General features: G+C 42.0%; 1 protein-coding gene across 5 annotated transcripts in view; it reads right to left on the minus strand.

Annotated features, from left to right (window-relative positions):
* LOC135510171 (Fc receptor-like protein 3) overlaps positions 1-26,538 on the minus strand; it is a 173,592-nt gene extending 147,054 nt beyond the window's left edge. For all 5 annotated transcript variants that reach the window (XM_064930961.1, XM_064930959.1, XM_064930958.1 and 2 more), the window contains exons 1-5: positions 26,511-26,538; positions 21,166-21,210; positions 3,530-3,772; positions 2,991-3,281; positions 534-776 (exon numbers count right to left, since the gene is read on the minus strand). In XM_064930961.1, the coding sequence (XP_064787033.1) occupies positions 534-776; positions 2,991-3,281; positions 3,530-3,772; positions 21,166-21,210; positions 26,511-26,535 (847 nt within the window). In that variant the 5' untranslated portion in view covers positions 26,536-26,538. The remainder of the gene's footprint in view (positions 1-533; positions 777-2,990; positions 3,282-3,529; positions 3,773-21,165; positions 21,211-26,510) is intronic.
* Positions 26,539-27,553: the final 1,015 nt, after the last annotated feature.

A 27,553-nucleotide genomic window follows, 5' to 3' on the forward strand; every position in this document is an offset into this window, starting at 1 on the left:
AGCACCTCATAACAGTGTAAAGAAGAACCACCCAGTTTATAATGCAGGTTTCAGCACCTCTTAACAGTGTAAAGAAGAACCACCCAGTTGATAATGCAGGTTTCAGCACCTCTTAACAGTGTAAAGAAGAACCACCCAGTTTATAATGCAGGTTTCAGCACCTCTTAACAGTGTAAAGAAGAACCACCCAGGTTATAATGCAGGTTTCAGCACCTCTTAACAGTGTAAAGAAGAACCACCCAGTTTATAATGCAGGTTTCAGCACCTCTTAACAGTGTAAAGAAGAACCACCCAGTTTATAATGCAGGTTTCAGCACCTCTTAACAGTATAAAGAAGAACCACCCAGTTTATAATGCAGGTTTCAGCACCTCTTAACAGTGTAAAGAAGAACCACCCAGTTTATAATGCAGGTTTCAGCACCTCTTAATAGTGTAAAGAAGAACCACCCAGTTTATAATGCAGGTTTCAGCACCTCTTAACAGTGTAAAGAAGAACCAGATAATCTGAATGTCAAAGTTTCTCATATTCTCACCTGTCATAGTCATCCAGCTCTCTGGTGATTCTCCTTTAGAGTTGGTACACTTGTAGAGTCCTTCATCTGACTTGGATACTGCAGGGATGGTCATCTCTCCTGTAGTCTCAGTCCTGATGAGGGATCCATCTTTGTAGAAATCAGCTGTGAGGTCAGAGGGAGTTCCCTGATGTCTGCAGCGCAGAGTCACATAATCTCCCTCAGTCACAGGAAGGGCAGGGCTCTCCAGGATCACAGCACCAGCTGTATATAATATATAAACATCATATATAAACAGGGCTCTCCAGGATCACAGCTCCAGCTGTATATAATATATAAACATCATATATAAACAGGGCTCTCCAGGATCACAGCTCCAGCTGTATATAATATATAAACATCATATATAAACAGGGCTCTCCAGGATCACAGCTCCAGCTGTATATAATATATAAACATCATATATAAACAGGGCTCTCCAGGATCACAGCACCAGCTGTATATAATATATAAACATCATATATAAACAGGGCTCTCCAGGATCACAGCTCCAGCTGTATATAATATATAAACATCATATATAAACAGGTCTCTCCAGGATCACAGCTCCAACTGTATATAATATATAAACATCATATATAAACAGGGCTCTCCAGGATCACAGCTCCAGCTGTATATAATATATAAACATCATATATAAACAGGGCTCTCCAGGATCACAGCTCCAGCTGTATATAATATATAAACATCATATATAAACAGGGCTCTCCAGGATCACAGCTCCAGCTGTATATAATATATAAACATCATATATAAACAGGGCTCTCCAGGATCACAGCTCCAGCTGTATATAATATATAAACATCATATATAAACAGGGCTCTCCAGGATCACAGCTCCAGCTATATATAATATATAAACATCATATATAAACAGGTCTCTCCAGGATCACAGCTCCAGCTGTATATAATATATAAACATCATATATAAACAGGTCTCTCCAGGATCACAGCAACAGCTGTATATAATATATAAACATCATATATAAACAGGTCTCTCCAGGATCACAGCACCAGCTGTATATAATATATAAACATCATATATAAACAGGGCTCTCCAGGATCACAGCTCCACTATGGCCAAGACCAAAGAGCTGTCAAGTGACACCAGAAACAAAATTGTAGACCTGCACCAGGCTGGGAAGACTGAATCTGCAATAGGTAAGCAGCTTGGTTTTGAAGAAATCAACTGTGGGAGCAATTATTAGGACATAGAAGATATACAAGACCACTGATAATCTCCCTCGATCTGGGGCTCCACGCAAGATCTCACCCCGTGGGGTCAAAATGATCACAAGAACGGTGAGCAAAAATCCCAGAACCACACGGGGGGACCTAGTGAATGACCTGCAGAGAGCTGGGACCAAAGTAACAAAGCCTACCATCAGTAACACACTACGCCGCCAGGGACTCAAATCCTGCAGTGCCAGACGTGTCCCCCTGCTTAAGCCAGTGCATGTCCAGGCCCGTCTGAAGTTTGCTGGAGAGCAGTTGGATGATCGAGATGAAGATTTGGAGAATGTCATATGGTCAGATGAAACCAAAATATAACTTTTTGGTAAAAATGCAACTCGTTGTGTTTGGAGGACAAAGAATGCTGAGTTGCATCCATATAACACCATACCTACTGTGAAGCATGGGGGTGGAAAAATCATGCTTTTGGGCTGTTTTTCTGCAAAGGGACCAGGACGACTGATCCGTGTAAAGGAAAGAATGAATGGGGCCATGTATCGTGAGATTTTGAGTGAAAACCTCCTTCCATCAGCAAGGGCATTGAAGATGAAACCTGGCTGGGTCTCTCAGCATGACAACGATCCCAAACACACCGCCCGGTCAACAAAGAAGTGGCTTCGTAAGAAGCATTTCAAGGTCCTGGAGTGGCCTAGCCAGTCTCCAGATCTCAACCCCATAGAAAATCTTTGGAGGGAGTTGAAAGTCCGTGTTGCCCAGCAACAGCCCCAAAACATCACTGCTCTAGAGGAGATTTGCATGGAGGAATGGGCCAAAATACCAGCAACAGTGTGTGAAAACCTTGTGAAGACTTACAGAAAAAGTTTGACCTCTGTCATTGCCAACAAAGGGTATATTACAAAGTAATGAGATAAACTGTTATTGTTATTGTTATTGACCAAATACTTATTTTCCACCATAATTTGAAAATAAATTCCTTAAAGATCCTAAAATGTGATTTTCTGGAAAAACAAATCTCTTTTTGTCTGTCATAGTTGAAGTGTACCTATGATGAAAATTCCAGGCCTCTCTCATCTTTTTAAGTGGGAGAACTTACACAATTGGTGGCTGACTAAATACTTTTTGCCCCACTGTATATAAACATAATATATAAACATAACATCAGCTATCTGAAACCAGATGAACCACTAAACACTATAATGTTATTAGATGGTGTTTGTGGACATACCAGGTACTGTGATGTTGACAGCATTGCTGTGTTCTCCAGACCCAGACTCACACCAGTACACTCCACTGTGTGATGGTATTAGTGACACGATGCATGAAGACCCTTCTGGTTTTCCCCAATTGCTTCCACAATCTGAACGCTCCCAAGAGACTGTGTATCTCTTCAGTCTCCATCCAGCAGAGTTCCCCTGAACCTCACAGCTCAGAGTGACAGACTCATATTTAAAGAACTGAGATCTGTCAGGACTGACACTCAGAGAGAATGGAAGAGAGAGATCTGAGAGAGAGAGGTCTGAGAGAAAGAGAGATCAAGAGATAGAAAGAGTGAGAGACAAGGTCATGAGAGAATGAGCTTTTGACTCTTTTAGCATAGAAATAAATGTTTTGTCATCCTGTGGTATACGTTCTGATATACCTCGGCTTCCAGCCAATCAGCATTGAGGGCTGGAACCGCCCAGTTTATAATGCAGGATTCAGCACCACTTGACAGTTTAAAGATTAACCAGATAATCTGAATGTCAAGGTTTCTCATATTCTCACATGTCACTGTCATCCAGCTCTCTGGTGATTCTCCTTCAGAGTTGTTACACTTGTAGAGTCCTTCATCTGACTTGGATACTGCAGGGATGGTCATATTTCCTGTAGTCTCAGTCCTGATGAGGGATCCATCTTTGTAGAAATCAGCTGTGAGGTCAGAGGGAGTTCCCTGATATCTGCAGCCCAGAGTCACAGATTCTCCCTCAGTCACAGGAAGGGCAGGGCTCTCCAGGATCACAGCTCCAGCTGTATATAATATATAAACATCATATATAAACAGGGCTCTCCAGGATCACAGCGCCAGCTGTATATAATATATAAACTTCATATATAAACAGAGCTCTCCAGGATCACAGCACCAGCTGTATATAATATATAAACATCATATATAAACAGGGCTCTCCAGGATCACAGCTCCAGCTGTATATAATATATAAACATCATATATAAACAGGTCTCTCCAGGATCACATCTCCAGCTGTATATAATATATAAACAGGTCTCTCCAGGATCACAGCACCAGCTGTATATAATATATAAACATCATATATAAACAGGTCTCTCGTCCCAGCTTTGATAACTTGTAATGACGTTGCAACGGAAGGAAGCGGGGTGAATAGGCAGTGGCTCTGGTGGTTGTTGTTCTTGATTATATTTTTGCCTTCCTGTGACATCAGGTGCTGTAAGTGTTATAGAATGTTACTGCCAAGAATTCTACTACCAAGGATTCTACTACCAAGGATTCTACTACCAAGGATTCTTCCTGCCAAGGATTCTACTACCAAGGATTCTACTACCAAGGATTCTTTTGCCAAGGAGTCTTACTACCAGGGATTCTACTACCAACGATTCTACTACCAATGATTCTTACTGCCAAGGATTCTTACTGCCAATGATTCTTACTGCCAATGATTCGAACTACCAAAGATTCTACTACCAACAATTCTCATAACCAAGGAGTCTTACTACGACTGATTATTAATGCCAATGATTCTTACAACCAAGGTTTCTTCATGCCAAGGATTCTTAATGCCAAGGATTCTTAATGCCAAGGATTCTTAATGCCAACGATTCTTAATGCCAATGAATCTTACAACCAAGGATTCTTACTGCCAATGATTCTTACTGCCAAGGATTCTTACTGCCAAGAATACTTACTACCATGGATTCTAACTACCAAGGATTCTACTACCAAGGATTCTTACCACCAATGATTCTTAAGTCCAAGAATATTTACTACCAATAATTCTACTACCAAGGATTCTTACCACCAATGATTCTTAAGTCCAAGAATATTTACTACCAATGATTCCTACTGCCAAGGATTCTTACTGCCAAGGATTCTAACTACCAAGGATTCTACGACCAAGGATTCTACTACAAAGAATTCTTACTGCCAAGGATTCTACTACCAAGGATTCTACTATCAAGGATTCTACCTACCAAGGATTCTACTACCAAGGATTCTTACTACCAAGGATTCTTACTGCCAAGGATTCTACTACCAAGGATTCGACTACCAAGGATTCTACCTACCAAGGATTCTACCTACCAAGGACTCTTACTACCCAGGGACTATCCAGCAAACTTTCTGACAAACCAACAACCAGCAATAGAAGCACAACAGAAACCTAAAAAGATCATCCAAACTTGAACTGAGTGAGTCATGTTTAGTCTGAAGTCCAACCTGGATTTATTTTTAAATGTTTCATTTTAACTTTATTTAACTAGGCAAGTCAGTTAAGAACAAATTGTTATTTTCAATGACAGCTCAGGAACAGTGGGTTATCTGCCTTGTTCAGGGGCAGAACACCAGTGAGTCATGTTTAGTCTGAAGTTGATTGGGGTCACCTTGGGGTCATGATAGGGGCTGTACCAAATAATTGATGTATTATAATAATTGATTATGCTTTTGTTGTATTAATAGAAGGGGAAGGGCTATAAACCCCCCCCCCCACTACATCTACAGGGTCCTGGACCACAGATTAGCAATGCAAGCATTATAAGGTTTAATACTGTTCCACTGTTCTTTTCTAGTCTCTGCCTCTCATAAGAAACAGTCTGAGCAGATGTGTGAGACATTGCAGTCAAAACTAGGTGTGTGAGAAAGTGCCTCAAGGCTAAAAGAGATACATAGACACATCAGGGGAGTAAATAGATAAGAGACAAGTCAGACACACCACTGTGAGCCACACGGGAACGGAAAATTACTGCTGAGCCCTTAGAAAACACTGGAACTATTGTTTTCTCCTGCATGTTTGTATAACTGTATATGCATGGGCTTGGTTTCATGAGTAGAAGGTGTTGACGTAGGGAGTTACATCTCTAGGGGTTTCTAATTTCTAAGCTAAGAAGAAAAATAAATGACTATAATCTAGATTACTTTAGAAGAACTGAATGCAGCGTTAAGGCTACCAAGCTTGCTAGGAAAGAACAGATCTGGTTGCAACTTCAATTAGCACTGAGGTGTGAAGTGAGAGGTGTGAAAACCCTTGATCCCAACAATAGCAGGAGAGTTTCACAGCCTCCCCCACCCAAATGCTGAGGCCTTTGAGGCCCCCTGTTCCATGGCGCCCCCCTGTGCCACAGTACTGTACCCTTTGGATGTAAAAATGACAAGGCATGGAAACAGTACAAAAATAAGCTCCTCATTCCTGCCATTATTGAAAGAGATTGTGATATTTCACATCTACTTAATGTTAGATCCCTCACTTCCAAGGCAGTTACAGTCAATTAACTTCTCTGATCTACGGATACCGGATGCGGGTTTAAATTCGACAACATACGGTGATCACCACAAATAGTCATATTAAACTTTCCTGAAAATACAAGTTTCTCACATGCTTCAAAAGCCTAGAATCTTGCTGATCCAGCTGCGATGTCAGATTTAAAAAAGGATTAACTGCGAAAGAATACGTTGCGATTATCTGAGCATAGTGCCCCATACCAAAATACTATTTCAACCAGCACAGGCGTAACAAAATCACAGATTGCAATGAAATAAATTGTTTATCTTTGAAGATCTTGCTCTGTTTGCAATCACAAGGGTCATTGTTAAACAATGAATGGTCTTTTGTTTGGTTAAATCCATTTTTATAGCCTAACACAACATTTTTGTGAACGCTTATCTCATTGAATTTCGTGTCATTCAATTTTCAACGAAACATTCAACGTAAATACACAGACTAAACCTGACTTTATCCAATCATGATTGGTTTCCTTGCAATCAACTGTTTGTTTGTAACACAACCAAACTTGATGGGTCATTTCGCGGGACGTATTGACCCAAAGAAACCGATTGGAAGACAACAAGTAACGACCTCATTGCGCACCAATTATATGACCGCTGTTTCGTTGATTGACTGTATTTTAACCCAATGACCCCTGATCGTATTGAAATCTAGCTGGGTAGATAGTGAATGAGGTAAACGGCAATATCTAATGGTTCTGACCAACCCATATAGTACTCCGGCGTAAAGACGGACTTTCACCTATGGATTTTCATACTGGAAGGAGCGAAGCTTGTTACGCACAGAATTATTTCGCTAACTCGCATCTTCAGCTGTTTATATATCTAACATCATGGCGAATAAGTCAGAGAAAGCTAAATCTAAAACTAGATATATGAATGTAGACAAAATTATAAATATAAAAGGAAATTGATCGTGAAAGTGAAACATATGCTTTTGTAAAATGACTCAGTTAGCGACCATGACTCAAATGGAAGCTTTTTGAACGGAGAGGACATTGTTTTGGACTGGTAAGTTCTTCTCATGCTAATGCCGTTGTTTAAAATTAATAATATAAAATATTATTTGTGATTGTTTTTACATTTTATTTGCAATATGTAAAAATGTAATGAAATGTGTAAAGTATACATTGGCTAGACTTCCTCCAGCGACATGCTTCCTCAACTCATTCTATATATTATGGATTATGGATTAGAAGGATTTATGCGTGTGTCTGCCGCCAACGTGTCCATCCCCAACGTGTCCCCCTCTGAAGCTGGTTCATCCAGCTGGACCCCTGCTGTCTCTGGCTCCACACATACCGGGCCATCAAGAGGTAAACTGTTCATATTTACTCTTGAGGGCTATATAAGTAGATTTGAGGGCTGAGAGGACTGAGGGTCTTCCAAATATTGAAAGTGTGTAAATAGTTACCCATGTTATTTTGTAAATGTATATATATTTTTTCAATATTTTTTCCTCCATTTTTTGGGGGGGTGTGTTAGAATACCATTTTGGTATTTTGTATATAGTTATTTATTTCAAAATGTATACCTTCACCAATTTGGCCACTTGGGTACATTTGGGCTACTTGTGTGAGTCACCTGGGTGACTTCATGATAAATGTCATGTGGCACATTCATTTTGGAAGTTATCATTCTGAAATTTTGCACAAGTACTGTTGCCCTCTTATGTTTCTCACTAAAATTGTCCCTATATTCATATCTGAATGTTTGTTTTATCTTGTTTATTTTAAAGATGATGATACAACAATTAAAAAGAAAAAACATATGTTTTTTCATTGTATTATCTAAACCAGATCTATTGTGTTATATTCTCCTACATTCAATTCACATGGCCCCCCAATGGTGGAACAAACTCCCTCACAACGCCAGGACAGCAGAGTCAATCACCACCTTCCGGAGACACCTGAAAACCCACCTCTTCAAGGAATACCTAGGATAGGATAAGTAATCCTTCTCACCCCCCCCTTAAATGATTTAGATGCACTATTGTAAAGTGGCTGTTCCACTGGATGTCAGAAGGTGAATTCACCAATTTGTAAGTCGCTTTGGATAAGAGCGTCTGCTAAATGACTTAAATGTAATGTGAATGTAATGTACACAAACTTCAGAGTGTTTTCTTTCAAATGATACCAAGAATATGCACAGCCTTGCTCCTGAGCTAGAGGCAGTTCGATTTGGGTATGTCTTCAGGCGGAAATTGAAAGAAGGGGGGGTAGCTGTAAGAGGTTTTTAACACTGATCATAATCTTGATGTCACGACTTCCGCCGGAGTCGGTCCCTTTCCTTGTTCGAGCGGTCGATGTCACTGGCCTTCTCCATCACCGATCCACGTTTCATTTTCCATTTGTTTTGTCTTTGGTTTTTACACACCTGGTTTCTATTCCCCATTACATGTTCATTAATTAACCCTCTGGTTTCCCCCATGCTTATTCGTGGTACCGGTATTTTTCCCGCACCGTTGTATTGTCTCTATACTGCTATTTTTTTGTGTATTAAATACCTTGTCTCAACTCTCCTGCGCCTATTCACCAGTTACCAAAGCCTTGACACTTGATATGATTAGCCTGACTGAAACATGGCTGAAGCCTGATCAATTGACAACCTCTTAAAGATCGGGTTAATTTTTTCAACTTTTTGTTAAAAATTGCGCAAAATTTCAACATCCTGCTACTCATGCCAGGAATATAGTATATGCATATGATTAGTATGCGTGGATGGGAAACACTCTGAAGTTTCTAAAACTGGTTAAATCATGTCTGTGACTATAACAGAACGTGTGTGGCAGGCAAAACCCCAAGGAAAACTGATCACAAAAAAAAAAATATATATATCACTCCGCCAGTTGTCTGTATTGTCTATGGCAAGGGAAAATAGATAGCCCCCAGTTTACAATTCCTACAGCTTCCACACGATGTCGCCAGTCTTGGCAATTGTTTGGTTTTGGTTGAAGTTATTCCTTGGTAAAATGAAGAATAGGCACTTCCTATCATCAGGGTACACCAAAGGAAGTTTTGATAGAGAGAATATCGACCATCATTTCAAGACCTGCTGCTATTGAATACAGATCGCCCCGTGATCAATTTGATCAATTATTAACGTTTACTAATACCTAAAGTTGGATTACAAAAGTAGTTTGAAGTGTTTTGTCAAAATTTATAGGCAACTTTTATTATTTAAAAAATGACGTTGCGTTTTGAAAAGGTGTTTTTTCCTGGATCCGACGGGCTTCATAAATGGACATTTTGGACAGATTTAATTGAAAAAAAGACCCAATTATGATGTTTATGGGACATATAGGAGTGCCAACAAAGAAGCTCGTCAAAGGTAATGAATGTTTTATATATTATTTCTGCGTTTTGTTTACGTCCCCTTCAGGTATTTCGGGGGGTTGCATGCTATCAGATAATAGCTTCTCATGCTTTCGCCGAAAAGCATTTTAAAAATCTGACTTGTTGGCTAGATTCACAACGAGTGAATCGAGCCAAGGTTGCAAGTTCGAACCCCCGAGCTGACAAGGTACAAATCTGTCGTTCTGCCCCTGAACAGGCAGTTAACCCACTGTTCCTAGGCCGTCATTGAAAATAAGAATTTGTTCTTAACTGACTTGCCTAGTAAAATAAAGGTTAAAAAAATAACAAATAATTGAGTACACTGCATGTGTGTTTTAATGAATATTTGAGTTTTATCGAGTACTATTAGCATTTGGCGTTGCGCAGTTGCATTTCCTGTTGGCTAAGTTGCTCTAAGAGGATTTATTTTAACCTGTTATGACTCTAGGGGCAGTATTTTCATTTTTTGGAGAAAAAAACATTCCCATTTTAAATGGGATATTTTGTCAGGACAAGATACTAGAATATGCATATAATTGACAGCTTACGATAGAAAACACTCTAACGTTTCCAAAACTGTAAAGATATTGTCTGTGAGTATTACAGAACTGATGTTTCATGCGAAAGCCTGAGAAAAATCCAATCCGGAAGTGCACCATATTTTGAAAGCACTGCATGCCAATGAGTCCCCATTGAGCTGTGAATGTGCTATGAACCAGCTTATGCTTTCTACGTATTCCCCAAGGTGTCTACAGCATTGTGACGTAGTTTTACGCATTTATGTTGAATACCCGTAGGGGGCTACATTGCGCAAGTGGTCACATTATGCTCCCTGAGAAAATCTCGCGTAATTTTTGTATTTTATTTTTTATTTCACCTTTATTTAACCAGGTAGGTTAGTTGAGAACAAGTTCTCATTTGCAACTGCGACCTGGCCAAGATAAAGCATAGCAGTGTGAACAGACAACACAGAGTTACACATGGAGTAAACAATTAACAAGTCAATAACACAGTAGAAAAAAAGGGGAGTCTATATACAATGTGTGCAAAAGGCATGAGGAAGTAGGCGAATAATTACAATATTGCAGATTAACACTGGAGTGATAAATGATCACATGATCATGTACAGGTAGAGATATTGGTGTGCAAAAGAGCAGAAAAGTAAATAAATAAAAACTGTGGGGATGAGGTAGGTGAAAATGGGTGGGCTATTTACCAATAGATTATGTACAGCTGCAGCGATCGGTTAGCTGCTCAGATAGCTGATGTTTGAAGTTGGTGAGGGAGATAAAAGTCTCCAACTTCAGCGATTTTTGCAATTAGTTCCAGTCACAGGCAGCAGAGTACTGGAACGAAAGGCGGCCGAATGAGGTGTTGGCTTTAGGGATGATCAGTGAGATACACCTGCTGGAGCGCGTGCTACGGATGGGTGTTGCCATCGTGACCAGTGAACTGAGATAAGGCGGAGCTTTACCTAGCATGGCCTTGTAGATGACCTGGAGCCAGTGGGTTTTGCGACGAATATGTAGCGAGGGCCAGCCGACTAGAGCATACAAGTCGCAGTGGTGGGTAGTATAAGGTGCTTTAGTGACAAAACGGATGGCACTGTGATAAACTGCATCCAGTTTGCTGAGAAGAGTGTTGGAAGCAATTTTGTAGATGACATCGCCGAAGTCGAGGATCGGTAGGATAGTCAGTTTTACTAGGGTAAGCTTGGCAGCGTGAGTGAAGGAGGCTTTGTTACGGAATAGAAAGCCGACTCTTGATTTGATTTTCGATTGGAGATGTTTGATATGGGTCTGGAAGGAGAGTTTGCAGTCTAGCCAGACACCAAGGTATTTATAGGTGTCCACATATTCAAGGTCTGAACCATCCAGTGTGGTGATGCTAGTCGGGCATGCGGGTGCAGGCAGCGATCGGTTGAAAAGCATGCATTTGGTTTTACTAGCATGTAAGAGCAGTTGGAGGCCACGGAAGGAGTGTTGTATGGCATTGAAGCTCGTTTGGAGGTTAGATAGCACAGTGTCCAATGACGGGCCGAAAGTATATAGAATGGTGTCGTCTGCGTAGAGGTGGATCAGGGAATCGCCCGCAGCAAGAGCAACATCATTGATATATACAGAGAAAAGAGTCGGCCCGAGAATTGAACCTTGTGGCACCCCCATAGAGACTGCCAGAGGACCGGACAGCATGCCCTCCGATTTGACACACTGAACTCTGTCTGCAAAGTAATTGGTGAACCAGGCAAGGCAGTCATCCGAAAAACCGAGGCTACTGAGTCTGCCGATAAGAATATGGTGATTGACAGAGTCGAAAGCCTTGGCAAGGTCGATGAAGACGGCTGCACAATACTGTCTTTTATCGATGGCGGTTATGATGTCGTTTAGTACCTTGAGTGTGGCTGAGGTGCACCCGTGACCGGCTCGGAAACCAGATTGCATAGCGGAGAAGGTACCTTGGGATTCGAGATGGTCAGTGACCTGTTTGTTGACTTGGCTTTCGAAGACCTTAGATAGGCAAGGCAGAATGGATATAGCTCTGTAACAGTTTGGGTCCAGGGTGTCTCCCCCTTTGAAGAGGGAGATGACTGCGGCAGCTTTCCAATCCTTGGGGATCTCAGACGATATGAAAGAGAGGTTGAACAGGCTGGTAATAGGGGTTGCGACAATGGCGGCGGATAGTTTCAGAAATAGAGGGTCCAGATTGTCAAGCCCAGCTGATTTATACGGGTCCAGGTTTTGCAGCTCTTTCAGAACATCTGCTATCTGGATTTGGGTAAAGGAGAACCTGGAGAGGCTTGGGCGAGGAGCTGCGGGGGGGCCGGAGCTGTTGGCCGAGGTAGGAGTAGCCTGGCGGAAGGCATGGCCAGCCGTTGAGAAATGCTTGTTGAAGTTTTCAATTATCATGGATTTGTCGGTGGTGACCGTGTTCCCTAGTCTCAGTGCAGTGGGCACCTGGGAGGAGGTGCTCTTGTTCTCCATGGACTTCACAGTGTCCCAGAATTTTTGGAGTTGGAACTACAGGATGCAAACTTCTGCCTGAAGAAGCTGGCCTTAGCTTTCCTGACTGACTGCGTGTATTGGTTCCTGACTTCCCTGAACAGTTGCATATCGCGGGGACTGTTCGATGCTATTGCACCACAGGATGTTTTTGTGCTGGTCGAGGGCAGTCAGGTCTGGAGTGAACCAAGGATTGTATCTGTTCTTAGTTCTGCATTTTTTGAACGGAGCATGCTTATCTAAAATGGTGAGGAAGTTACTCTTAAAGAATGACCAGGCATCCTCAACTGACGGGATGAGGTCAATGTCCTTCCAGGATACCCGGGCCTGGTCGATTAGAAAGGCCTGCTCACAGAAGTGTTTTAGGGAGCGTTTGACAGTGATGAGGGGTGGTCGTTTGACTGCGGCACCGTAGCGGATACAGGCAATGAGGCAGTTGTCGCTGAGATCCTGATTGAAGACAGCGGAGGTGTATTTGGAGGGCCAGTTGGTCAGGATGACGTCTATGAGGGTGCCCTTGCTTACAGAGTTAGGGTTGTACCTGGTGGGTTCCTTGATGATTTGTGTGAGATTGAGGGCATCTAGCTTAGATTGTAGGACTGCCGGGGTGTTAAGTATATCCCAGTTTAGGTCACCTAACAGAACTAACTCTGAAGCTAGATGGGGGGCAATCAATTCACAAATGGTGTCCAGGGCACAGCTGGGAGCTGAGGGGGGTCGGTAGCAGGCGGCAACAGTGAGAGACTTATTTCTGGAGAGAGTAATTTTCAGAATTAGTAGTTTGAACTGTTTGGGTATGGACCTGGAAAGTATGACATTACTTTGCAGGCTATCTCTGCAGTAGACTGCAACTCCTCCCCCTTTGTCAGTTCTATCTTGACAGAAGATGTTATAGTTGGGTATGGAAATCTCTGAATTTTTGGTGGCCTTCCTGAGCCAGGATTCAGACACGGCAAGGACATCAGGGTTAGCAGAGTGTGCTAAAGCAGTGAGTAAAACAAACTTAGGGAGGAGGCTTCTGATGTTGACATGCATGAAACCAAGGCTTTTTCGATCACAGAAGTCAACAAATGAGGGTGCCTGGGGACATGCAGGGCCTGGGTTTACCTCCACATCACCCGCGGAACAGAGAAGGAGTAGTATGAGGGTGCGGCTAAAGGCTATCAAAACTGGTCGCCTAGAGCGTTGGGGACAGAGAATAAGAGGAGCAGGTTTCAGGGCATGGTAGAATATATTCAGGGCATAATGCGCAGACAGGGGTATGGTGGGGTGCGGGTACGGCTGAGGTAAGCCCAGGCACTGGGTGATGATGAGAGAGGTTTTATCTCTGGACATGCTGGTTGTAATGGGTGAGGTCACCGCATATGTGGGAGGTGGGACAAAGGAGGTATCAGGGGTATGAGGAGTGGGACAAGGGGCTCCATTGTGAACTAAAACAATGATAACTAACCTGAGCAACAGTATACAAGGCATATTGACATTTGAGAGAGACATACAGCGAGGCATACAGTAATCACAGGTGTTGAACTGGGAAAGCTAGCTAAAACAGTGGGTGAGACAACAGCTAATCAGCTAGCATAACAACAGCAGGTAAGATGGCATTGACTAGGCAATGGGGCCGACAGATAAAACAAACAAGCAGAATGGAGTACCGTGATTAATGGACAGTCCAGCGTGCATCAGCTATGTAGCCAAGTGATAATTCTCTCTTTCTCTCTTTCTTTCTCTCTCTCGGAGGACCTGAGCCCTAGAACCATGCCCCAGGACTACCTGACATGATGACTCCTTGCTGTCCCCAGTCCACCTGGCCGTGCTGCTGCTCCAGTTTCAACTGTTCTGCCTTATTATTATTCGACCATGCTGGTCATTTATGAACATTTGAACATCTTGGCCATGTTCTGTTGTAATCTGGCCAACCCACATAGCCTGGTTCCTCTCTAGGTTTCTTCCTAGGTTTTGACCTTTCAGGGAGTTTTTCCTAGCCACCGTGCTTCTACACCTGCATTGCTTGCTGTTTGGGGTTTTAGGCTGGGTTTCTGTACAGCACTTTGAGATATCAGCTGATGTACGAAGGGCTATATAAATAAATTGGATTTGATTTGATTTGATTTGATGAATACAGTAATATGACTGATGAATACATTAATTTAACTCATGAATACAGTACTATAACTGATCAATACAGTACTATAACTGATCAATACAGTTCTATAACTGATCAATACAGTAATATAACGGATGATACCACTGGGTGAAAATAGAACAGTAGTGATGAATACAGACGAATACAGTAATATAACTAATGAATACTGTAATATAACTGATGAAAACAGTAATATAACTGATGGATACAGTAATATAACTGATGATACCACTGGGTGAAAATAGAACAGTAGTGATGAATACAGTAATATAACTGATGAATACAGTAATATAACTGATGAATACAGTAATATAACTGATGAATACAGTAATATAACTGATACCACTAGGTGAAAATAGAACAGTAGTGATGAATAGAGTAATATAACCTACAAACACAAAGCAGCACCACCCCCTGTTATTCTGAGCCTGGCAGGGTTGGTCCTACAAAGACAAAGCAGCACCACCCCCTGTTTGTCAGGATTTGGCCAGGGTTGTTCCAGTTGTTTGTCAGTAGATGTCCCCATTGTGCTTTTTGTCCCTGTGTTTTTCCCTTGATCCCCATTATTGTTTGCACCTGTGTCTCGTTTCCCCTGATTGTATTTAAACCCTTTGTTTCCCTCAGTTCTGTGCTCTGTGTTTGTATGTTAGCACCCTGCCCTAGTGTTCTGTGTGCTCTTGTCGATTCCGGGTAACGTTCTTGTGGTATTCTGTTTTTTGTTTAGTTTTGGTGAGTTTCTTTTTAGGTCTTTTTGTGTTTTACCTTCCACCTTTTGGATTTGCCATTTTTTAATTTTAGGATTTTTTCTTTATTAAATACACCGTCTTAAGTACTGCTGTGTCTGCCTCATCTTCTGGGTTCTGCTGTCTATTCGTGGCTCAGTTGGTTAAGTGACTGTTTCTCACTCCGGAGACCCAGGTTCAAAACCGGGTCCTGACAGAAACACAGAGCCAAAAATGAACCCAGAGGCAGCCAGTTCCCAGGACCTTTTTGCCACGCTGTCCCACCACCAGGAGACTGTCCAACGCCACGAAGCCGCCCTGGTTCAGCAAGAGGCCTTAATGGCTAGACATTCTCATCTTCTGTCGGAGATGCTGACTTCCATTAAGCAAATATCTGATCGACTTACCCCGGCAACAGTTCCCGTCCCAGTACCTCAAGTTCACGTACCCATGGCAGTTAACCCCCTGGCTGAACCTCGTCTTCCACCTCCCCAACGGTTCTCAGGTGATCCAAGTGCTTGTAAAGGGTTTCTCACTCAATGTTCTCTCTCCTTTGAGCTGCAACCCTCGTCGTTTCCCACCGACCGGTCTAAGATCGCATATATCATCACCCTGCTGTCGGAAAAAGCCCTGGCCTGGGCTACTGCTGTGTGGGATGCCCATAGTTCCTGCTGTGCCAGCTACTCTGCCTTTGCTGAGGAATTCAAACGAGTGTTTCAAGGCCCAAGCAGTGGTTCTGACTCAGCCAAACAGCTCCTGACTCTCCATCAAGGTTGGCGCAGCGTGACGGACTATGCCATCCAGTTCCGCACGGTGGCAGCAGCGAGTGGCTGGAACAACGAGGCGCTCACGGTGTGCTTTCTGAAAGGCCTTTCCGACACTATCCAAGATGAACTGGCCACTCTGGAACCACCGGACAATCTCGAGTCCCTGATCAAGTTGGCCTCACGCATTGACCAGCGTCTGAGAGAGAGAGAACTCAACCGTAGACCTCTAGCCCCTATCAGTCCCAGCTCCGAGTCCCCACCTTTATCATCACTGGCTCCACCGGAACCCATGCAGATTGGACGCATCTCCCAGGCTGAGAGAGACCGCCGGATGAGGGAGCGACGCTGTCTATATTGCGGCAAACCGGGCCATTTCCGTTCCACGTGTCCCGGGCTCCAGGGAAACGCTCTGTCCCGTACAGACCGGGGGAACTGTAACGGAAACATAACCTCCTCCCATCCGTCCAACTCCCGTCTGCTCATTCCAGTCACCCTCTCCTGGGACAACCACAAGCTTCACCTTCAAGCCTTGGTAGACTCTGGAGCCGCAGGTAACTTCATGGATGGTGTCTGGGCGAAGGAGAATGGCGTTCCCTCTGAACCTCTAAGTGACCCCATGAGGGTTACTACATTGGATGGAAGCCCTTTGGGATCTGGACTTGTCACTCATGTCACTACCTCCTTGAGACTTTCAGTTTCACAACACCAGGAATTGATGAACTTTCATTTGATCTCCTGTTCCGAGTTCCCTCTCGTCCTTGGATACCCCTGGCTTCACAGCCATAACCCTCACATCGACTGGTCTGTGGGCACTATCAAGCAGTGGGGTCCTACGTGCCAAGCTACTTGTATTTTCCAGAATTCCCGAGTTCTACTCCCGAGTCTTTAGAATCCATCAACCTGACCCGAGTTCCCGAGTGTTACCATGACCTCAAACTGGTGTTTAGCAAACAGAGGGCCACCATGCTACCACCCCATAGACCTTACGATTGCCCCATCGACCTGTTTCCGGGCACTTGCCCCCCAGGGGTCGGATCTTTTCCCTATCTCCACCCGAACGAGCTGCTATGGATACCTACATCAAGGACGCTCTGGAAGCAGGCCTCATGCGTCCATCCACCTCCCCGGCGGGAGCAGGGTTTTTCTTTGTGGCCAAGAAAGACGGTGGGTTACGTCCTTGCATCGACTACCGGGGACTCAATGACATAACCGTCCGTAACCGTTACCCGCTACCCCTTATGGCCACAGCCTTCGAGCTGCTCCAGGAAGCAGTTGTTTTCACTAAGCTTGACCTGCGGAACGCATACCATCTTGTGCGGATCAGACCTGGTGACGAGTGGAAGACCGCTTTCAACACGCCTACTGGTCACTATGAATACTTGGTGATGCCCTTCGGCCTGACCAACGCCCCAGCGGTGTTCCAAGCGCTCATAAACGATGTGCTTAGGGATATGCTTAACATATTTGTGTTCGTTTACTTGGATGACATCCTCATCTTTTCGAGCTCCCTTCAAGAACACACTAAGCATGTCAGACAAGTACTCAAATGCCTCCTGGACAGCCATCTGTACGTTAAGCCGGAAAAATGTGAATTCCATTCATCCCGAGTACAATTCCTGGGATTTGTAGTGGAACCCGGTCGAATCCAAATGGACCCTAGGAAGGTAGGGGCGGTAGCGGATTGGCCCACCCCAAATCCGTTAAGGATGTTCAGCGTTTCCTGGGCTTCACAAACTTTTACCGCAAGTTCATCAAGAACTTCAGTTTGGTGGCAGCTCCTCTCTCAGCTTTAACCAAAGGTGGCAATGCAAGGTTTTTTTGGGGAAGAGAAGCTGAGACGGCCTTCCAAGGACTCAAGCAGCGCATCCTCTCTGCTCCCATCCTGATACTACCGACTACGGATGAACCATTTGTGGTGGAGGTAGACGCATCAGAGGTTGGTGTTGGAGCTGTCCTGTCTCAGAGGGTGAAGACAAGAAGCTTCATCCGTGCGCTTTCTTCTCACACCGGCTTACCCCGACTGAGAGGAACTACGATGTGGGGGATCGTGAACTCCTAGCGGTTAAGATGGCATTGAAGGAATGGAGACACTGGCTCGAGGGGGCTTCTCACCCGTTTCAAGTGCTTACGGACCACAAAAATCTGGAGTATATCCAGCAGGCGAAGAGATTGAACTCTAGACAAGCTAGATGGTCTCTTTTCTTCAATCGATTCCAGTTTATCCTCACCTATCGGCCCGGGTCGAAGAATCTCAAACCGGATGCCCTGTCCCGAGTCTACGCTCCTGCCATTCGAGATGACACGGACATGCCTGTCCTTCCTGCTGCTAAGATTGTGGCTCCGATCTCGTGGCAAGTTGAGGATACCGTGAGACGTGCTCAAGCTAGCGAACCGGACCCTAAAGGAGGCCCTGCCAATCGGTTGTTTGTCCCCAAGGCAGTGAGGACTCAGGTCCTTCTGTGGGGGCACTCCTCTCGCCTCACCTGTCATCCGGGCGTAGGTCGCACCTTGGAGTTCATCCAGCGTAAGTTCTGGTGGCCTACCATAAGAGAAGACGTTGCCACTTTCGTCAATGCCTGCCCCGTGTGCTGCCAGGGCAAATCTTCTCACCTCCGCCCTCAAGGACTCCTTCACCCTTTACCTGTTCCCCACAGACCCTGGTCCCATATCTCATTGGACTTTATTACTGGACTTCCTCCATCCCATGGCAATACTACTATCCTAGTCATAATCGACAGGTTTTCAAAGGCGGCCAGGTTCGTCCCTCTGACTAAGTTACCTTCTGCCAAGGAAACGGCTGAGTTGGTAATTAATCATGTGTTCCGAGTCTTCGGCATTCCTCAAGATGTGGTTTCTGACAGAGGTCCCCAGTTCGCCTCAAGGTTTTGGAAGGCCTTCTGCCAACTCATGGGGGCTTCTGCCAGTCTATCTTCAGGGTACCATCCGGAGTCCAACGGCCAAACAGAGAGGATGAATCAAGAGCTGGAAACCACCCTCCGATGTATGACTCGTGACAACCCGTCCACATGGTCATCCTTTATTGTTTGGGCCGAATACGCGCACACCACCTTGCGCTCCTCCTCCACTGGTATGTCCCCGCACGAGTGTCAGTTTGGCTATGCTCCTCCATTGTTCCCGGACCAGGAGGCAGAAGTCAGAGTGCCTTCAGCCTTGAGATTCGTCAGACGCTGTCGGCTTATGTGGAGGAAGACCCGTCTTAATGTGATGCGTTCCTCACAGAGGTATCAACAACAAGCCAACAGACGTCGCCGTCCCGGGCCTACCCTGCGCCCCGGCCAGAGAGTCTGGCTCTCCACAAGAGACTTACCTCTACGGGTGGAGTCTCGCAAGCTGTCCCAAAATACATCGGTCCCTTCAAGGTTGCCAGGAGAGTTAACCCAGTTTCTTATCGCCTACACTTACCCAGATCCCTTAAGATTAATCCCACATTTCATGTGTCTTTGTTAAAACCTGTTGTTTTTCTCCCCTTGTCCCGGCAGACAGACCTCCCCTCCGCCTCGTGTCATTGGAGGCCAGCCGGCATACCGTCCACCGGATACTGGATTCCCGCCGGGTGCAGCGGTCCTGGCAGTATCTGGTGGACTGGGAAGGCTACGGTCCTGAGGAGCGCTCCTGGGTTCCTGCCAAAGACATCCTGGACCCTGACCTCATTCGTCAGTTCAGGGTCCTCCACCCTGAGAGAGCTGGTAGGAACATCAGGAGCCGTTCCTAGGGGGGGGATTCTGTCAGGATTTGGCCAGGGTTGTTCCAGTTGTTTGTCAGTAGATGTCCCCATTGTGCTTTTTGTCCCTGTGTTTTTCCCTTGATCCCCATTATTGTTTGCACCTGTGTCTCGTTTCCCCTGATTGTATTTAAACCTTTTGTTTCCCTCAGTTCTGTGCTCTGTGTTTGTATGTTAGCACCCTGCCCTAGTGTTCTGTGTGCTCTTGTCGATTCCGGGTAACGTTCTTGTGGTATTCTGTTTTTTGTTTAGTTTTGGTGAGTTTCTTTTTAGGTCTTTTTGTGTTTTACCTTCCACCTTTTGGATTTGCCATTTTTTTATTTTTAGGATTTTTTCTTTATTAAATACACCGTCTTAAGTACTGCTGTGTCTGCCTCATCTTCTGGGTTCTGCTGTCTATTCGTGGCTCAGTTGGTTAAGTGACTGTTTCTCACTCCGGAGACCCAGGTTCGAAACCGGGTCCTGACAGAAAAAAAGCACAATGAGGACAAACAACCCTGGCCAAATCCTGACACTGTTATTCTGAGCCTGGCAGGGTTGGTCCTACAAACACAAAGCAGAAAACCGCCAGGCCTAACGAACCACAAAACACTGACACATATTCACGCACACACACACACAGAGAGAGAAACAACACCAGATACACAATAAACCATACACTTAAACCATAATCTGATCCCAGATCAGCACTCTGAGATACAGGGCCTATACAATGAATAACATACATGGGCAGACAGGGGTACCAGATCCCAGATCAGCACTCTGAAATGTTTGACACATACAGGCTATACTAACATGATCGACCACAATGGAATTAGAATTTACTATGAGAGGAGAAAGATGGAGGAAAAATATGAGGGAAAGGAGGAGGAGGACGAGAAGAGGAGGAGGAGGATGAGAAGAGGACTAGAGGAGAGGAGAAGAGGAAGAGGAGGAGAAAAGGGTGATGAGAAATATTATTACAGAACAGGTGATGAACATAGAGAAATTATACTATTATAGAACAGGTGATGAATATAGATAAATGTTACTATTATAGAACAGGTGATGAATATAGAGAAATGTTACTATTATAGAACAGGTGATGAATATAGATAAATGTTACTATTATAGAACAGGTGATGAATATAGATAAATGTTACTAATATAGAACAGGTGATGAATATAGAGAAATGTACTCACCTCCACCTTGTCCGAGGCTACAGCATACCAGTGTACTCAACAGCACTGAAACACACAGAGAGAACTATCACTATGGTACATGATGTAAACACTGAAACACACAGAGAAAACTATCACTATGGTACATGATGGAAACACTGAAACACACACATACAGAGAACTATCACTATGGTACATGATGTAAAAACTGAAACACACAGAGAGAACTATCACTATGGTACATGATGGAAACACTGAAACACACAGAGATAACTATCACTATGGTACATGATGGAAACACTGAAACACACAGAGATAACTATCACTATGGTACATGATGGAAACACTGAAACACACAGAAAGAACTATCACTGTGGTACATGATGGAAACACTGAGCTGTACCACAGATAATAACACAGATATTACATTCATTTAGAGTCTAGTGAAAGAGGGTTTTGCTCTACGACCCCAAAAGTGTCAAGGGATTCGTCTGAAGTCAGTCTGTTCAGTCAGAACTGTTTGAAACTAATATGACCCCACTATGGAAAGAGGAGACTCTCAGCTACAAACTAATATGACCCCACTAATATGACCCCACTATGGAAAGAGGAGACTCTCAGCTACAAACTAATCTGACCCCACTATGGAAAGAGGAGACTCTCAGCTACAAACTAATATGACCCCACTAATATGACCCCACTATGGAAAGAGGAGACTCTCAGCTACAAACTAATATGACCCCACTATGGAAAGGGGAGACTCAGCTACAAACTAATATGACCCCACTATGGAAAGGGGAGACTCTCAGCTACAAACTAATGACCCCACTATGGAAAGAGGAGACCCCAATATATGGAAAGGGGAGACTCTCAGCTACAAACTAATATGACCCCACTATGGAAAGAGGAGACTCAGCTACAAACTAATATGACCCCACTATGGAAAGAGGAGACTCTCAGCTACAAACTAATCTGACCCCACTATGGAAAGAGGAGACTCTCATCTACAAACTAATATGACCCCACTATGGAAAGAGGAGACTCCCTACAAACTATGGAAAGAGGAGACTCTCAGCTACAAACTAATATGACCCCACTATGGAAAGAGGAGACTCTCAGCTACAAACTAATCTGACCCCACTATGGAAAGAGGAGACTCTCAGCTACAAACTAATCTGACTATGGAAAGAGGAGACTCTCATCTACAAACTAATATGACCCCACTATGGAAAGAGGAGACTCTCAGCTACAAACTAATATGACCCCACTATGGAAAGAGGAGACTCTCAGCTACAAACTAATCACCCCAATGGAAAGAGGAGACTCTCAACAAACTAATGACCCCACTATGGAAAGAGGAGACTCTCAGCTACAAACTAATATGACCCCACTATGGAAAGAGGAGACTCTCAGCTACAAACTAATATGACCCCACTATGGAAAGGGGAGACTCAGCTACAAACTAATATGACCCCACTATGGAAAGGGGAGACTCAGCTACAAACTAATATGACCCCACTATGGAAAGGGGAGACTCAGATACAAACTAATATGACCCCACTATGGAAAGAGGAGACTCTCAGCTACAAACTAATCTGACCCCACTATGGAAAGGGGAGACACTATGGAAAGAGGAGACTCTCAGCTACAAACTAATATGACCCCACTATGGAAAGAGGAGACTCTCAGCTACAAACTAATCTGACCCCACTATGGAAAGAGGAGAAAGACTCTCAGCTACAAACTAATCTGACCCCACTATGGAAAGAGGAGACTCTCAGCTACAAACTAATATGACCCCACTATGGAAAGAGGAGACTCTCAGCTACAAACTAATCTGACCCCACTATGGAAAGGGAGACTCTCAGCTACAAACTAATATGACCCCACTATGGAAAGGGGAGACTCTCAGCTACAAACTAATATGACCCCACTATGGAAAGGGGAGACTCTCAGCTACAAACTAATATGACCCCACTATGGAAAGGGGAGACTCTCAGCTACAAACTAATATGACCCCACTATGGAAAGGGAGACTCTCAGCTACAAACTAATATGACCCCACTATGGAAAGGGAGACTGCTACAAACTAATATGACCCCACTATGGAAAGGGAGACTCTCAGCTACAAACTAATCTGACCCCACTATGGAAAAAGGGGAGACTCTCAGCTACAAACTAATATGACCCCACTATGGAAAGAGGAGACTCTCAGCTACAAACTAATATGACCCCACTATGGAAAGGGAGACTCTCAGCTACAAACTAACATGACCCCACTATGGAAAGGGGAGACTCTCAGCTACAAACTAATATGACCCCACTATGGAAAGGGAGACTCTCAGATACAAACTAATATGACCCCACTATGGAAAGAGGAGACTATGGAAAGAGGTGACTCTCAGCTACAAACTAATATGACCCCACTATGGAAAGGGGAGACTCAGATACAAACTAATATGACCCCACTATGGAAAGGGGAGACTCTCAGCTACAAACTAATATGACCCCACTATGGAAAGGGGAGACTCTCAGCTACAAACTAATATGACCCCACTATGGAAAGGGGAGACTCTCAGATACAAACTAATGTGACCCCATTATGGAAAGAGGAGACTCAGACACAAACTAATATGACCCCACTATGGAAAGAGGAGACTCTCAGCTACAAACTAATATGACCCCACTATGGAAAGGGGAGACTCAGCTACAAACTAATATGACCCTACTATGGAAAGAGGAGACTCTCAGCTACAAACTAATATGACCCCACTATGGAAAGAGGAGACTCTCAGCTACAAACTAATATGACCCCACTATGGAAAGAGGAGACTCTCAGCTACAAACTAATATGACCCCACTATGGAAAGAGGAGACTCTCAGCTACAAACTAATATGACCCCACTATGGAAAGGGGAGACTCAGCTACAAACTAATATGACCCCACTATCGAAAGGGGAGACTCAGCTACAAACTAATATGACCCCACTATGGAAAGAGGAGACTCAGCTACAAACTAATATGACCCTACTATGGAAAGAGGAGACTCTCAGGTACAAACTAATATGACCCCACTATGGAAAGAGGAGACTCTCAGCTACAAACTAATATGACCCCACTATGGAAAGAGGAGACTCAGCAACAAACTAATATGAAGGGGAGACTGTACGACCACCACAAGTATCAAGGGACTCATCTGAATGTAATCCATACAAATGAATGGAATTTACAAATATGTTTCCTTAGCTTTCTTATATCTCGTAGATATAGGAGAGCCTCTCCAAAATATTATTCCATATGATCCATTTTTTACTATATGTTTTGCCATTTCTGAACGTGTTATTCAATGCACAGGTGTAGTAGTAGTGATAAATTTTATCAAATAAAAATACAATCCAGACAGAGGTCCTGAAATTCAAATGATCCATCCACCATCTAAAACAAGCTTACATTTTAAGAGGATATAAAAAACCACAGATATTAAACCATATAGATATAAAACTATATAGATATAAAACTATATAGATATTTAACTATATAGATATTAAACCATATAGATATTAAACTATATAGATATTAAACTATATAGATATTAAACTATATAGATATTAAACTATGTAGATATTTAACTATATAGATATTAAACTATGTAGATATTAAACCATATAGATATTAAACCATATAGATATAAAACTATATAGATATTAAACCACATAGATATAAAACTATATAGATATTAAACCATATAGATATTAAACCATATAGATATAAAACTACATAGATATTAAACCATATAGATATTAAACCATATAGATATTAAACCATACAGATATTAAACCATATAGATATTAAACTATATAGATATTCAACTATATAGATATTAAACCATATATATATATTAATATAGATATTAAACTATGTAGTTATTAAACTATACAGATAATAATATAGACATTAAACTATGTAGATATTCAACTATAAAGATATTAGACCATATAGATATTAAACCATATAGATATAAAACTACATAGATATTAAACCATATAGATATTAAACCATATAGATATTAAACCATACAGATATTAAACCATATAGATATTAAACTATATAGATATTCAACTATATAGATATTAAACCATATATAGATATTAATATAGATATTAAACTATGTAGTTATTAAACTATACATATAATAATATAGACATTAAACTATGTAGATATTCAACTATAAAGATATTAGACCATATAGATATTAAACCATATATATATTAAACTATATAGATATTAAACTCTCTATATATTAAACTATATATATATTAAACTATATATATTAAACTATACAGATATTAAACCATATAGATAATAAACTATATAGATATTAAATCATATATATATTACACTATATAGATATTAAACTATATAGATATTAAACCATATAGATATTAAACCATGTAGACATTAAACTATATACATATTAAACCATATAGATATTAAACTATACAGATATTAAACTATATAGATATTAAACCATATAGACATTAAACCATATAGACATTAAACTATATAGATATTAAACTATGAAGATATTAAACAATATAGATTTTAAACCATACAGATATTAAAACATACATATATTAATATAGATATTAAACCATATAGATATTAAACCATATAGATATTAAACCATATAGACATTAAACTATATAGATTTTAAACTACATATGTATATTAAACTATATAGATATTAAACAATATAGATATTATAAAATACAGATTTTAATATAGATATTAAACTATATAGATATTAAACTATATAGATATTAAACCATATAGATATTAAACCATACAGATATTAATCCACACAGATATTAAACTATATAGATATTAAACTATACAGATATTAAACCATACAGATATTAAACTTTTTAGATATTAAACTATATAGATATTAATCCATATAGATATTAAACTATATAGATATTAAACTATACCGATATTAAACCATATAGATTTTAAACCATACAGATATTAATCCATATAGATGTTAAACTATATAGATATTAAACTATACAGATATTAAACCATACAGATATTAAACTTTTTAGATATTAAACTATATAGATATTAAACTACATAGATATTAAACTATACAGATATTTAACCATGAAGATATTAATCCATACAGATATTAAACAATATAGATATTAAACCATACAGATATTAAACCATACAGATATTAAATATACAGATATTAAACCATACAGATATTAAATATACAGATATTAAATATACAGATAATATAATGATATTTAGACATCGAACCGTATATACTGTATATTAAACTTTTTAGATAGTTTTCAACTCACAGAGTAGAAGACAGGTGCGTGCCATCTCAACGTGTCAATCACTGACTGTACCAAAACTCTAGTGACTTGTAGCCTGCCCATCCCCCCACCCACCTTTCCTCTCTACCCATCTATACTTCCTCTTGAGAAGGACTGAGAGGTGTGAAAGATGTGTGTGACAGAATGAGGGGGCCTAGAGAGAAGAGAGACACACAGAGAGATAGAGAAGATAGAGACAGAGAGAAGAGAGACAGTGAGAGAGAGGGAGAGAGATAGAGAGATAGAGAGGAATAGAAAGAGAGAGAGGGATTGAGAAATAGTTAGAAAGGGATATATAGAAGAGGGGGGCAGAGAGAAGTGAGACAGAGAGAGTTAGATAAATAGAGATAGAGAGAGAGGGGGATATATAGAAGAGGGACAGAGAGAGAGAGAGAGAGAGAGAGAGAGAGAGAGAGCTCCCACATTTTTCATCATGTTTTTACAAAAATATAGATTTAGAGTTAGATTAACTTTTTTTTTCACAAAGATATAGACAGGATACTACCCTCCTCAACTTAACATTCACTCCAAATCAAAACTCCAGCCTGATTTGAACAAAACTACCTGGAAGGATTCCTAAAACCAAAGATTCTTATTTCCAAGATATACAGAAAATGGTCTACAGCAAACAAACAACAGAAACCTGAAACACCATACAACCTGGAACTCAGTGAGTCATGTTTATTCTGTAGTCCAACCTGGAACTCAGTGAGTCATGTTCATTCTGAAGTCCAACCTGGAACTGAGTGAGTCATGTGTAGTATGAAGTCCAACCTGGAACTCAGTGAGTCATGTTTAGTATGAAGTCCAACCTGGAACTCAGTGAGTCATGTTTAGTATGAAGTCCAACCTGGAACTCAGTGAGTCATGTTTAGTATGAAGTCCAACCTGGAACTCAGTGAGTCATGTTTAGTCTGAAGTCCAACCTGGAACTGAGTGAGTCATGTTTAGTATGAAGTCCAACCTGGAACTGAGTGAGTCATGTTTAGTCTGTAGTCCAACCTGGAACTCAGTGAGTCATGTTT

This window comes from Oncorhynchus masou, chromosome 23, assembly GCF_036934945.1.
Source record: "Oncorhynchus masou masou isolate Uvic2021 chromosome 23, UVic_Omas_1.1, whole genome shotgun sequence".
Lineage (NCBI taxonomy): Eukaryota > Metazoa > Chordata > Actinopteri > Salmoniformes > Salmonidae > Oncorhynchus > Oncorhynchus masou.